The sequence below is a fragment of the Gymnoscopelus braueri genome, assembly GCF_963280865.1.
Source record: "Gymnoscopelus braueri genome assembly, chromosome: 13".
Classification (NCBI taxonomy): domain Eukaryota; kingdom Metazoa; phylum Chordata; class Actinopteri; order Myctophiformes; family Myctophidae; genus Gymnoscopelus; species Gymnoscopelus braueri.
In genome coordinates, this window is record NC_137615.1 from 35,697,611 (window position 1) to 35,710,261 (window position 12,651).

General features: G+C 44.6%; 1 protein-coding gene across 1 annotated transcript in view; it reads right to left on the minus strand.

Annotated features, from left to right (window-relative positions):
- Positions 1–2,288, minus strand: part of atp2a1 (ATPase sarcoplasmic/endoplasmic reticulum Ca2+ transporting 1) — a 32,502-nt gene extending 30,214 nt beyond the window's left edge. The window contains exons 1-3 of the mRNA XM_080447574.1: positions 2,159–2,288; positions 1,868–2,004; positions 310–327 (exon numbers count right to left, since the gene is read on the minus strand). Coding sequence (XP_080303700.1) covers positions 310–327; positions 1,868–1,985 — 136 coding nt within the window. The 5' untranslated portion in view covers positions 1,986–2,004; positions 2,159–2,288. The remainder of the gene's footprint in view (positions 1–309; positions 328–1,867; positions 2,005–2,158) is intronic.
- Positions 2,289–12,651: the final 10,363 nt, after the last annotated feature.

A 12,651-nucleotide genomic window follows, 5' to 3' on the forward strand; every position in this document is an offset into this window, starting at 1 on the left:
GCCCAAAATTGGGACGTTTGCCAGGGTTGATATACACTGCTCTACACAACAAATCCGGCCATGGAGCATTTTTTTTTGCCTTTTCTAATGTGGAAGCCATATTGCATAAGTTGATGAAACAGAGTGAGAAGTCATGGACAGGTGTTATTATAAGCCTGACAGACAGGAAATAACGTTACATCACTACAGGAAGTAGGGGGAACAAGTGTGTCTGGGTAGAACAAATAAACGGAATAAAACAATTGACAGGCAGTGTTATTAATACATGAATAATGGAGAGACAGGTGTCAAAGATAGAAGTGGACTCACCCTCCTCTGCTGGAAGCTCTGTGAGAGACAAGAGAGAGAGACAATGAATATCAGCACAGCATTTCTACACACCACACAGTACAGTAGTTTACATGCAGCCAGAAAAGGTCGTTTTCTCTCCACAAAAAAGGATGTATTCAGAAAGTGCAGTTTCACAGCAATATAGTAATTCAAAAGTTTAGTTTTAGCCTTAAAATACGGGACCTTTTTGTGTTTTCTATAAAACACTGAACTTCACACTGCCCAACCACTGATAATATGAATGAACAAACACAGGAAGATGCTTTCTAAACCTCAAATGATCTTGTCACGATAGTTTTACCCCTGATATGTTCTATCCAGTTCATTGCTAGAATTTGCAATGGAAACCAACAGAGCAACAGAAGTGTCTAGGCTACACATCTTCAAGTTCCCTCCTGAGCCTAAAGTGTTTAATTCGTTACAGTAGCAGTGTTTGCTTAGGGCCTCCAGAAGGCCTGCTGCTGGCTGTGAGAAGTTCAACAATGCTAGCTGTTTGACCTTTACAATGACCTCATTTGCCATGTTGTTTTTGTTTGCTTTTTATGCTGTCAGCAATCATTTGTCCGTTAGCAGTGATCTCCAAATGCACTGTGTACTAGTTGAAGATAACGCCGAAAGTAAAGTCATCATCCTTCCCCTTTTTGTTTCTCGTCTCCCTTTGCATGTATCATGATTTATTTCTTTATTTTCTTTGCTAACTTGCACTGATCGCCATGGGGAAATGTGTTCTCCGTTTGACCGATCCTAACTATCAGGAGCAGTGAGCAGCTTGGGGAGCAGTTATGGGTTCAGTGTCTTGCTCAAGGACACTTCGACACAAAGCCAGGGGGAGTATAGGGGATTGAACCAGGAACCTTCTGGTTCCCAGACGGCCACTCTACCTCCTGTCCTCCTGAGTCACTGCCACCCTAAATGTTTTAAAACATTATCAGCTCCTTTGTAATTTTCCTGAATTTAAACCAGCATCTCTTCCAACTTTTGTTCTGAACCCAAAATGCCTTGCAGGTTTTTGTGTGCCCTGCACTCACAAAAGTTTCATTACATCTGGACCGAATGAGGAAGACCACATTGACGTGGGTTGTGGTGGAGATAAAAATCCCCTCTGATCTAAACCAAAGGCCTAAAATGCCAGAAACACCAGTAGCTATTGTCCGAAACCTGAAACTGTGAAACACCTGCTTGACAATCATCACTCCCCCGGTGACCTTCAGAGGGTGTCACTTGCACCATCACAAAGTCATGCTCATGCATCAAAATTCCAACTCGCCCACCAAGCCAGAAAATGTCCCTTAGTTCTAATTCTCCTTCTCACTGCCAGATTGTTCCTGTGTTTATTTCCATCTTGTTCAACCTCTCCAGCTGTCTGTCTGTCTTATCTTCCTAAGAAATAGAAGTTTGATGATTTTCATCTGTTGTTAATCAAATTATGTCAATCACAAACATAAACACTTCCACTCTCTATCCGATAATTCTTCATCCATTGGCTTATCCCATCATCTGTCATCCATCCATCCATCCATCTTTCTTCCTTCCTCACCGTTATGGCCATACTTTTCCAAGTTCCTCTTGACTTGGTCAAGCGTTAGGCCGGTTTCCTCGCTGACACTAAAGTAGGACAGCACGTCCGCCGACTCTTTGGCATGTGCGTTCTCCATCCTCGCTGAAAAGGAGAGGCTTCAGAAGAAGAAGAAGAAAAAAAAACAAGTCAAGTAACAGTCAGGGCGCTTAAGAGACACTTATTTGGTTGAATAACTTCAATATGGCCAGGCCTCTCTCCAGCCCTGTTAAGGGCTAAAACAATCAGAGAATTATAGCTGTGTTTACCCACCACTATGATGAAGTGTGGGATAGGGATCAAAGCTGGCAACCCCCTGCACTCTCTCTCTCTCTCTCTCTCTCTCTCTCTCTCTCTCTCGACCCCCTCTCTCTGCTATCGCTCTCCTCTCTCGGAGCCCTTGGACTGACAGAAAGTGCAACCTGGCAAAGGCTCCTGAAAAGTTTTATACGCCATGAAAACGAGGCGTCATTGGTGCTCGCTCACCATGTGCACACCACCTCATTGGCTGCAAAAAAGTTAGAGAAGGGGCCGGGCAGGGATGATGGACCCTGTAGCAAAGAATAGGAATTGTAGGAGGAGGGGGGGGGGGGGGCTAACAGTGGGAGCAGAAAACCGCAGATGGGAACTACTGCCTGGCAAGCTGAAAATAAGATGCACATTGGGGAACAACATGCACGCTTTGTGGAATGGAGAGGAAGGGGCAAGAGGTAGGGGGAATTGACATGGCTGCTACTGTGTGTGCGTATGTCTCTCTGTGTGCGCTTGTGCATACTTGCATGTGCACTCATTTGGTGCATGCAAAAAGTATAGAGACTGATAAAGATTACTTCTGTGAGAAACTAACCACGGTCTGCACTGTAGGTGAGAGGGCATGGAAGACATTTTTGGTGTGTGTGTGTGTGTGTGTGTGTGGGGGTCATCTACTGTAAATCCGAAGAGGGAGAGAGGTGATGTTAAGAGTGGAGGAGGGAGTGAGCCGAGACACAGAGGAGACACGTGCATACGTCACTTAGAAGGATTGTGATTTGAGGATTTTTTTGTGGGGGGGGGGGGGGGGGGGGGGGTAAATACCACTGTTTCACTCTAATCTTGTGCGGTACGGGAGAGAGCCCAATGACGACCTGATGGCATTATAGATAGAGCAGTGGTTCTCAGAGTGGGGTGCTGGGGTCCCCAGCAACATTAGTTAATATACAGCAGCATCAAAATCAGTTTAGCAACTTTAACCCTATTATATGCTTCAGCTATCCAAAAATAGCCGATAACAGGCTCACAACGTGTCACATCGCAACTAGAACATTTTAAAAACCAAAGAATATTATTGTATAATTTTTTTATTTTATTTTGGCCATATACAATTTGGGGGTCCTTGACACGGAAATGAACCACTGAGATGGAGATGGAGAGGAGCGGAGCGGAGAGGAGAAAAGAGCAGAGGAGAAAAGGAGGAGAGGCGTTAGGGTCACAGTGTCTCAGGAGGTATACAGTAGTGCTGCCGTCTGGGAGTCAGAAGGTTTGATCCTCCTCCTCATGCTCTCACTCTGAGCAGCTAGGTCAGTGCAGAGAATGAATACAAAGCCTCCTTTTGTACCTTTCATCCTCCCTGACTGAGTTTCTGCACGACAACCAAGAAAAAGCAACCGATGAACCATCTCATATAAAAAGAAAGAGACAGGGTCTAATTATATACCTCTGACAGGGAAGCAGGTCAATCACTGACTGTAGCTTGGTCATGTTTTTCCACATAATCATGTCCCCGACTTTCTATAGTATAACCACTTTCTATAGTATAACCACTTTCTATAGTATAACCACTTCATCTTTCAGTCCAATTCCTCTCTCTCTCTCTCTCTGAGGGGGTTCCCAGCTAAATGATTCATAGTTAGGAATAGGAACCAAATGGGCCCTTATAGGGCTTGGCATAGTGTCGTCACGGGGGGGGGGGGTGGCATAGTAGCTGCAGACATACTGGTGGGGGTCAATGTTAAGTCAACTTGCTAATCCCCCACCAAGATGTCCGCCACTCCAAATGACACTTGTTCACGCCCCCTTCAGGATTTTTTGGTACGCACTATACAGTAGGTAATTTCAAATGACTCAATTTGGTGACATGTTGTACACTGTTGGTTACATGTTGTACACTGTAGGAGTTATATTAGCACTGAGGCTTCTACAGTTGTGGTTCCAGAGGTAAAAAAAACTATATTGTGGTGACTGATCAAGCCTATGGGCAGTTTGGTACAAACCCAAATGTGGGCATTTATTCAGGGGAAATGCACGATGCAAATCAAAGGAAAGTATCATCTCAACATAGATTCTTCCCGGTCCGGGGTACAGTCCATTCAATCATCGCAATGTTTCCTTCATGTTCCATAGGTTGCCTACAAAGCAAAGAGAACCGACTGTCAGTCATGTATTTCACCAGTAATTAAATGGATGGGGAAAATAGTGGAAATCTCGCTTACCGCCTGCCCTGAGCACCTGTCCGTTCACAGAGGAGAGCCAGCGAAGACTGAGTCAGAGTGAGAGAATGTTTGTAGTATTTGACCCACCTCGCCGGTCAGCGCAGGTGCCCTCAGTTGCGGCTGATTGAGGAGGAAGATTGACAGGTACCGCCCCTCTATGACGCTGCCTAGGCTGGGGCACTGTCCTCTGGGTTTCACTCTGCCACTGTGTCCCCTCGGTGAGGTGTGAGCTTGTGGACCTGCTACTTTTGGTGCTTTTGTGTGACGCTGCAGTGTGATCAAGTAGGACAAGTAGAACATTCAAAAACACAAAAAGTTAAAATATGGAGATAAGAGGTTTCTGCCCAACAGCAACTAATATATATGGGGGTCTGTGACCTAATGCGTATCAAACTGGGGGGTCCTTGATATTAAAAAGGTTTGAGAAACAGCGCTCTAGGTCAGCGACTCTGACCTATGGTGGTCGTGTGGACCAGACTGACCAGACTGCAGCCGTGCAAAGCTGGCGATCGCTCACTGACATTTAGCTCAATCTCCCTGTGAGATCATGTTACCGCAGCTCATTCTAAGCACCTAGCTCTAATACTGATAACACACTGCAGTGTTAATGCTGCAGGGGGGCACGCGCATGCCCACCCAAACGCACACACGCACATCACCCACCCACCCACCCACCCCATGGACACGTATATATATACATATTCAAAGATTTGAACAGGCCAATCTGAAAAATTCAGGGCAGAGGTTCGGGTTTGGCATCCAGGGAGTGTGTGTGCACGGTTTCGCAGCGACCGGGCCAACAGTGCCGGAGACAGACGGACACACTGACACACGGACGGACGGACAGGGTGCAAAACATAGTCTCGGCCATGCCTTTCGGCCTGGCGGAGACAAAAATAGCTTATAGTCAGAACTGGAAAAAAATGTATTACAAATCTACCTGTAACCACATGAATCCTAGTGTCCCTATTCTGCAAAAACTTTTCAAAATAGGCCAACATTGGGCGAAAACAGTCCCCTTAACTATCAATCATTTAGCTGTGGACCCCCTGGAACCCCCACAACGACCCCTGAGGGTCCCCGCACCCCATTTTGAGAACCACAGAGAGCAGTGCTGCTTCTCAAACATGTTCATGCCAAGGACCCCGCATTCGACTTACAACAAAGTATATGAGGTTTAAGTGGTTAATACTGTAAATGCTGCATTGAAGTAAAAATAAAATAAATCAGAATGAGAATAATTTGTATTGCCAGGTATGTTTGCACAGATGAAGAATTTGTCAGAGCAATCAGTGCTAAATTAATTGTGTATGTGAGTTAGGTGCAGGATCAACCATCCTATACTATAAATATGGCAGTGGTTGCTTGCATGGTAGCTCTGTGTTGTGCTATGACAGAAGCTTGGGTACTGTGTACAGGACCCCGGAAAAAACAAGCGTGTCTGTATGTGTGTGCGTGCCCACATAGTGGGCATAGTGTATAGCAGTGGTTCTCAAACTTTTTCATGTCAAGGACCCCCAAAATGTATTTGGCCACGGACCCCCATCTCAAAACATTTTGTTCCAGGGACCCCCAGAAGCAAAGATTTGAGTTACAGATGTTTGCTTTAAAATATATATATATATTCAAATAAGTTTTCACGATTTTTCAAAAATAGCAGATCTACAAGCTCATAGCACAGCACTCGGTGCCACGCTATGAGCTTGTAGATCTGCTATTCTATTTTTTAATAGCCAAACTATAAAATATGGTTAAAGTGGTTAAAATGATTGTGACACTATATCAACACATTTTTGCTGGGGACCCCCTGGTACCCCTCCAAGGACCCCTGGGGGGTCCCCGGACCCCACTTTGAGAACCAAGTGTGTATAGTATTACTGGCAGTGCCAGGCAGCGAGGGGCTTGACGCGTGCCAACTGCACCTATGGCAGCAGTTGTGCCGTCTTGGTATAAATAGCCCTGTTTGAAGAGGGGTGGCAGCGTATGACACAATAGCAGAACTTCTGCGTTCTTTCACGGAGGTTGGAGAATGTGCGGACTGTTGTCACTGTCACTGTGGCAGACGTGACAACAGTCTGCGAGGTTTGAAGGTCATGCCAGGGAGAAAGGGAGTGCTGCCCAGGAACTCTGGAAGCTTTTTGTAGAATTCTCCATTCATCCTGGATGACTACCTCTGTGTTCTCTTAAACGCTACATAAATGATCCAACGGAAAAGTGGACATCATTTGATAGGAATAGTAGCCTAATAATAATAATCATAATAATAATAACAGTGAATAATAATCTTTATTATATGTTAAAAAGTGTACCAAAAAAATCAGTAGGCTTTAATAAGTCAGCAACAATTATTAAACAAGCACCAACAAGGTTACAGATGCATCAAACTACTGCAACTAGGTTTAAAAAATAAATAAAAGATTTAAAGAGGTTATTGAGCTAGCAAGCCTGAGATCCAACGGCAGGCTGTTCCCGAGGGGCCTTGATGGCAAAGGCCCGGTCACACTTGGTCCCCAGGGTTGCATTGCTCATGGGACGGCCTTGCACGCCGTGCAGAAACCTATTTGACCAGGAGCACGCGCAGGCACATGCATAGATTTAAAACAACTTTAAATTCACACCTCAACAAAGATTACAAAGAGTCAAATGAGCCTAGAGATGCATATCAATTGTCCATTGTGTGACCTGTAGTGTAGGTGTTAAGCGACGTGCGCGTCACGTCGTTAAAATAGAGTGCAACCACGTTCCAATTCAGCAATGCAACACTGTTGGTCACCAACCTAGACTAGGAACAACCAGAAGACCTGAATGCACCCAGAGGACCTCAGGCTATGGACAGACGCATGAGTTTGAACAACTCTGCTACATGACCGTACAGTGCATAAAATGAAAGGACATAGTGGTGATGTGATTGACATCCTCTCACAAACTGTCCACTATACGGCCTTGTCTTTGTGTCATAAAACCTGGCACCCTCCATGCTCACCCGTCACCTCAGACACTCTGCCATTATTCCAGGACTAAACCTTTGAACAAGAAAGAGCTTTAGTGTTCTGGGAAAATGGCTGGATGTGAAATGTGAAGCTTGCAAAGAGTAACGTCACGGTTCCCATGTGTGGGTAGATTCCTTCCAACAATCTCTCACCTGAAAATCTCGCTCCGTTCTCCATGTCCCAGCTGGTAGCCCTTGTTCCCTCTCCTGTCCTCCGCCGGCATCATCCCAGTGCTGCCACGCACGCCTAAAAACAGGCCCTGGAGGCTCAACAAGTCCCGGCACACTCACAAGGCAGAGTGTCCCCTGCATGCGCGAGCGGGACACACGCTCCGTCTTCTCAGGTTGCCGTGTTAAGTCACCAGACGCGTGTCTCAGAAGGTGGTGAAGTTTCCTTCGAGAGCAGAGATTGGAACTTGAGAATGCGCCACTTCCTCTTAACTTCACAGCCGTATGGGCTGCCATGAAGCTGAGCCAACATGGCCCTGATTGATCTCCGAGATGTCTACTGTACCCTACAAAGCCAAAGTGCAGTAACTACGCAAAAAAAAGGCTTTAAAAGTGTTTCAACTGGCCAGCCAAATTGTATATCTGTTCATGAGGTCATTGTTTACCCCCAAAATTACGAAGGCTGATTTGACCTTTGAGACAAATAAATAAGTCAATGTGTCAAAAAAAATTGTACTTTGGCTTTGCATTACGGCTTGTTAGACCACTTGAGACACTTGTGCTCATAAAATGGAGAGGCATAACATGTGGCACTGAAGTAATCGTGTCTCAAAAGTAAAACTGTGAACACCATTCCAGCCATGTATCAGAATTCAGAGTATTTTGACCTCCCCTGAACTCACCTCCTTGGCTGTCAGCATAGCAGGTTAACTCGAGAATTACAAAGAGATTGACAGTTGAAAATAAGCGATGCTGCTGCAACTAAGATTCAAGCATGCCCCTTTAGCTTGTCCTTAGGTAGTGTTTCTCAAACCTTTTCATCACAGGGACCCCCCCGTTTGATATGCATTAGGCCACAGATCCCCAGTTGATCATTTGTTTTTATTTTATTTTGAAATCTTTGAGACCCCAATCTACACTATAAAATCCTCAGTGGTAATTTAACTCTGACAGGGTATACATATGTAACCAAATTACATTTGCACACCGCCTTGAGCTACAGATCTCCCCCCGTAAGGGTCCGTTTGGTTCCTAGCTATCAATCATTTACAGTAGCTGGGGACCGCCTGGAACCCCATGGAGCACCCCTGGGGGACGGCCACTTTGAGAAGCGGTGTCCTTAGGCGGCTTGCAGCGTGTGTGCCTGTAACTGTGGCAAGCTCCACGCTGGCCAGGATGCACCGCTGTCTTTGGCAGGTTACTTCTAGAAGCCAGACATGGTTGGAGTTTGAGAGCGTATATTTAACCCTGTGCCTCCCCGAGCGGAGCGGAGGGCCCCTCCATGTAGGGAGCTGCAACAAGGGCAGGCTTGGAACGACAGGCCCGGAGGAGCAGCGATGACAGCATGACGAACGAGAGGTGACGGACGCAGGAGGGAGCGCTCCACCAACATGACTATAGGAGGGGTGAGACAGAGCTCATCGCTAAGTAAATGAAAAGGTGACAGGAATTCACACTGGATTCTTTTTTTTCCCAACCCAGTCAATCCGGGAACGCATCTGTGTCATTTTAGATTTCTTTGGCCATTCAGAAAATAGCGTAGCGCGCTACGAGCTTGTAGATCTGATGCTATATTTCTTTATCATGAAAAAGTGTGCAAATCTTTGAATATATATATATATATTATTTTTTAAGCTAATATTTTGAACTCAAATTGAACCACTGATATAGAAACATATGTTTAAAAAAAATATATGTTAGGATTTAGAAAACATTTGTAGAATCCCAGAAGCAAAGATTTTAGTTACAAATGTTTGCTTAAAAATATATATATTAAAAGATTCGCGCAAATGCTCACGTCTTTATTCAAAAACAACAACAAGCAGATCTACAAGCGACCCCATCTCAAAATATTATGTTCCAGGGACCCTCAGAAGCAAAGATTTGAGTTAAAAATAGCAGATCTACACGTTAATAGCGCGGCACGAAGTGATGAGCTATGAGCTTGTATATCTGCTATTTTTGAATAGCCAAAGTATGAAATAATTAAAGTGGTTAAAGTGGTTAAAATCTAAAATGACAGATGCTTTTACCCTGTCTTAATGGGTTAACTTTTCATTGAATAATTATTTTATCCAGCTGCTGGCCAACTTAGTAAATGGTGCATCTATTTATAGCGCCTTTATCCATATAGCGCTTTATGTGCATTAAATTATTTACACACTGACGGCAGAGGACCCTGCGAGGCACCAACCTGGGGTTCAGTGTCTAGTTGCTCAGAGACACTTTGGCACCAAGAGACGACTATACTTCCCTAGTACAGTAGAAAGTAACCATCAAGTATTAGCTGATATAGTAGCCATGGCTTATCAAACATCTTTGTTTCAAATGATTCTATCCTAGAGAGCACAACATGAAAATACGTTTTGGTTTAATCTATACAAGTGCCGCTCTATACAAGCTTGTAGATCTGGTATTTCTTTGGTGAAAAATCGTGGAGAAAAAAAGCTTATGTTGCTATACTATCAGTGGTTCTCAAACTTGTTTCATGTCAAGGACCCCCAAAATTATATGTATTTGTCCGCGCACCCCCCAAATATTGTGTTCCAGGGACCCCCTGAAGCAAATATTTGAGTTAAAAAAGATTTGCACAAATTTTCACGATAAAAAAAAAAAATCAGATATACAAGCTCATAGCACGGCACCAAGTGCCGCGCTATGAGCTTGTAGATCTGCTATTTTTTAATAGTCAAATAACCGGAACACTCGCCCCAAAACACACTCGCCCACATTTTTTCACGGACCGCTTGCCCCCAGCGGTTATTGTATTCTTGTATTCATGTTAAAGGGGAAGACCACTCATTTTCAACTTTGAACTATGTCTTTGGCTGAGGGGGGCGGAGCCAAAAGTACATCCTGCGTATGTCACTGATCACATGACCTCAATCAATTATCCAGTCCTAGGCAACATAGAGGGGGGGGGGGGCTTATTTCTTATTTCCACACAACAGCTCTAAGGTGTATTAAAGACTTAGTTCAATGTTGAAAATGAGTGGTCGTTCCCTTTAACTGAGGTTAAGTTTAGGAATAAGGTTAGGTTTAGGCATCGTTTTACTGAGGTTAAGTTGAGGAATAAGGGTTAGGTTTGGGTTTAGTCTTACTGAGGTTACGTTTAAGAATAAGGTTAGGTTTAGGCCGTTCCGAGGTCGCCGGATTTGGCCCAGGGCGAGTGTGTTTTGGGGCGAGCGTTCTTGTATTCATGCAGACCATCAGCTAGTCATGGTAGCGCAGATTTATAATTTGGCAGCTAAAATCTTTTTTTCTTTACAGTGTTTAGAAAGAAATTCACTGAACAGACGTCGGCTACATAATAAAGTCACTTTTAGAACTGACACATTTACGAGCCTCAACCATAACCACTTGAACCCTAGAGTCCCTATTCTCAGGCAATTTTATTTGTGAAAATATAGGGTTTAAGTAGTCAAGTACAGTAGGCTACTTGAGTACATGTACTTGGTTACTTTCCAAGCACTGCCACACAGACACACAGAGGGAGAGAGGGCTGGATGCTGAGTGTTTGATCCTGTGCTGATTTCAGTCATTGTCTCCCTCAGGTCATGACACTGTTCTGTAAGAACATGTCACAAACACACACGCATACGCACACACACACATTCTAGACGTGCGCGCTACAATAGAAAAAGAAATGGAACACTAGCCGTGTGATAAAATATAGAGATGTGACCTTGCAGATACAAGCGTCAACATTTCTGAGTATGTCACAGTATGTTCAAGAGTATGTGTGTGTGTGTGTGTGTGTGTGTGTGTGTGTGTGTGTGTGTGTGTGTGTGTGTGTGTGTGTGTGTGTGCGCGTGTGTGTGTATACAAGTATGCAAGTATGCTTGTGAATGTGTGCTTGCCTGCAACTTTGCATGTGTATGTGCGTGTGTGCATGTGTATGTGCATGTGTGTATGTAGCGTGCGTGTGTGCACGGACAAACACACACAATTGCTTACGTGAGTTTGTGACAGGTGTTTGGCTGAATAGTGCTAAGCTGTAAGTGCTGTCTGTCCCAAACCCTACTCCTGTGTCTGCAGAACAGTCAGCCACACACACACACACACACACACACACAAACACACACACACACACACACACACACACACACACACACACACACACACACACACACACACACACACACACACACACACACACACACACACACACACACACACACACACACACACACACACACGCACACACGCACACATGCACACATGCACACATGCACAACGTAGTAGCAGTTGGTCAGGTTGTGTGAGTCCCTACAGTTCAATGTGGGTGACCAGACGACGTCCCGGTTTGGCCGGGATAGTCCCGATTTCAAGCCGCATGTCCAGAGTCCCGACAAATATCTCTAAAACACTAATATGTCCATTCACTACAAAATAGACCCGGTTTTCCAAGAATTAAAATAATAATAGTTATTTCCAGACAATAGTTTTTTACATGTAAACATGCTCACCTAAACAGTCAGAAAACATGAACAAATGCATTTGTTCATGTATATGCACCTATGGTGCATATACATGTGCGCGTGCATGAACGTGCATGAATGGCCGTGGGGGTGCACGATGAACGTGCACATTGATTTAAGGGTCACGGTTTGAGGGGCTGAATATTTGGTCACCCTATGTTATACACACGTATGTAATACATACAGTACATACATACACATACTGTTTGTTTGTGTGTGTGTGTGTGTGTGTGTGTGTGTGTGTGTGTGTGTGTGTGTGTGTGTGTGTGTGTGTGTGTGTGTATGTGTGTGTGTGTGTGTGTGTGTGTGTGTGTGTGTGTGTGTGTGTGTGTTTGTGGGGGGGGGACGAGAACTAATCTAGCCCGTCCTACAGTACATGCTATATAATCATTACTGGTGTCGGTTCAACAATGCAACTCCTTTCATTTCCTGAAACATATTGGGATATATATAGAGTTGTAGTATGTGCATGCCTTCATTGTGTACCAATTGGATTGGGGAGAATTGGAGTGTGTGTGTGTGTGTGTGTGTGTGTGTGTGTGTGTGTGTGTGTGTGTGTGTGTGTGTGTGTGTGTGTGTGTGTGTGTATAGCTATAAGAGGAGCCCAGAGAATGATAGGGCACATCGCTGCTATCGGGCAGAAAACTTTGGATCTGCACA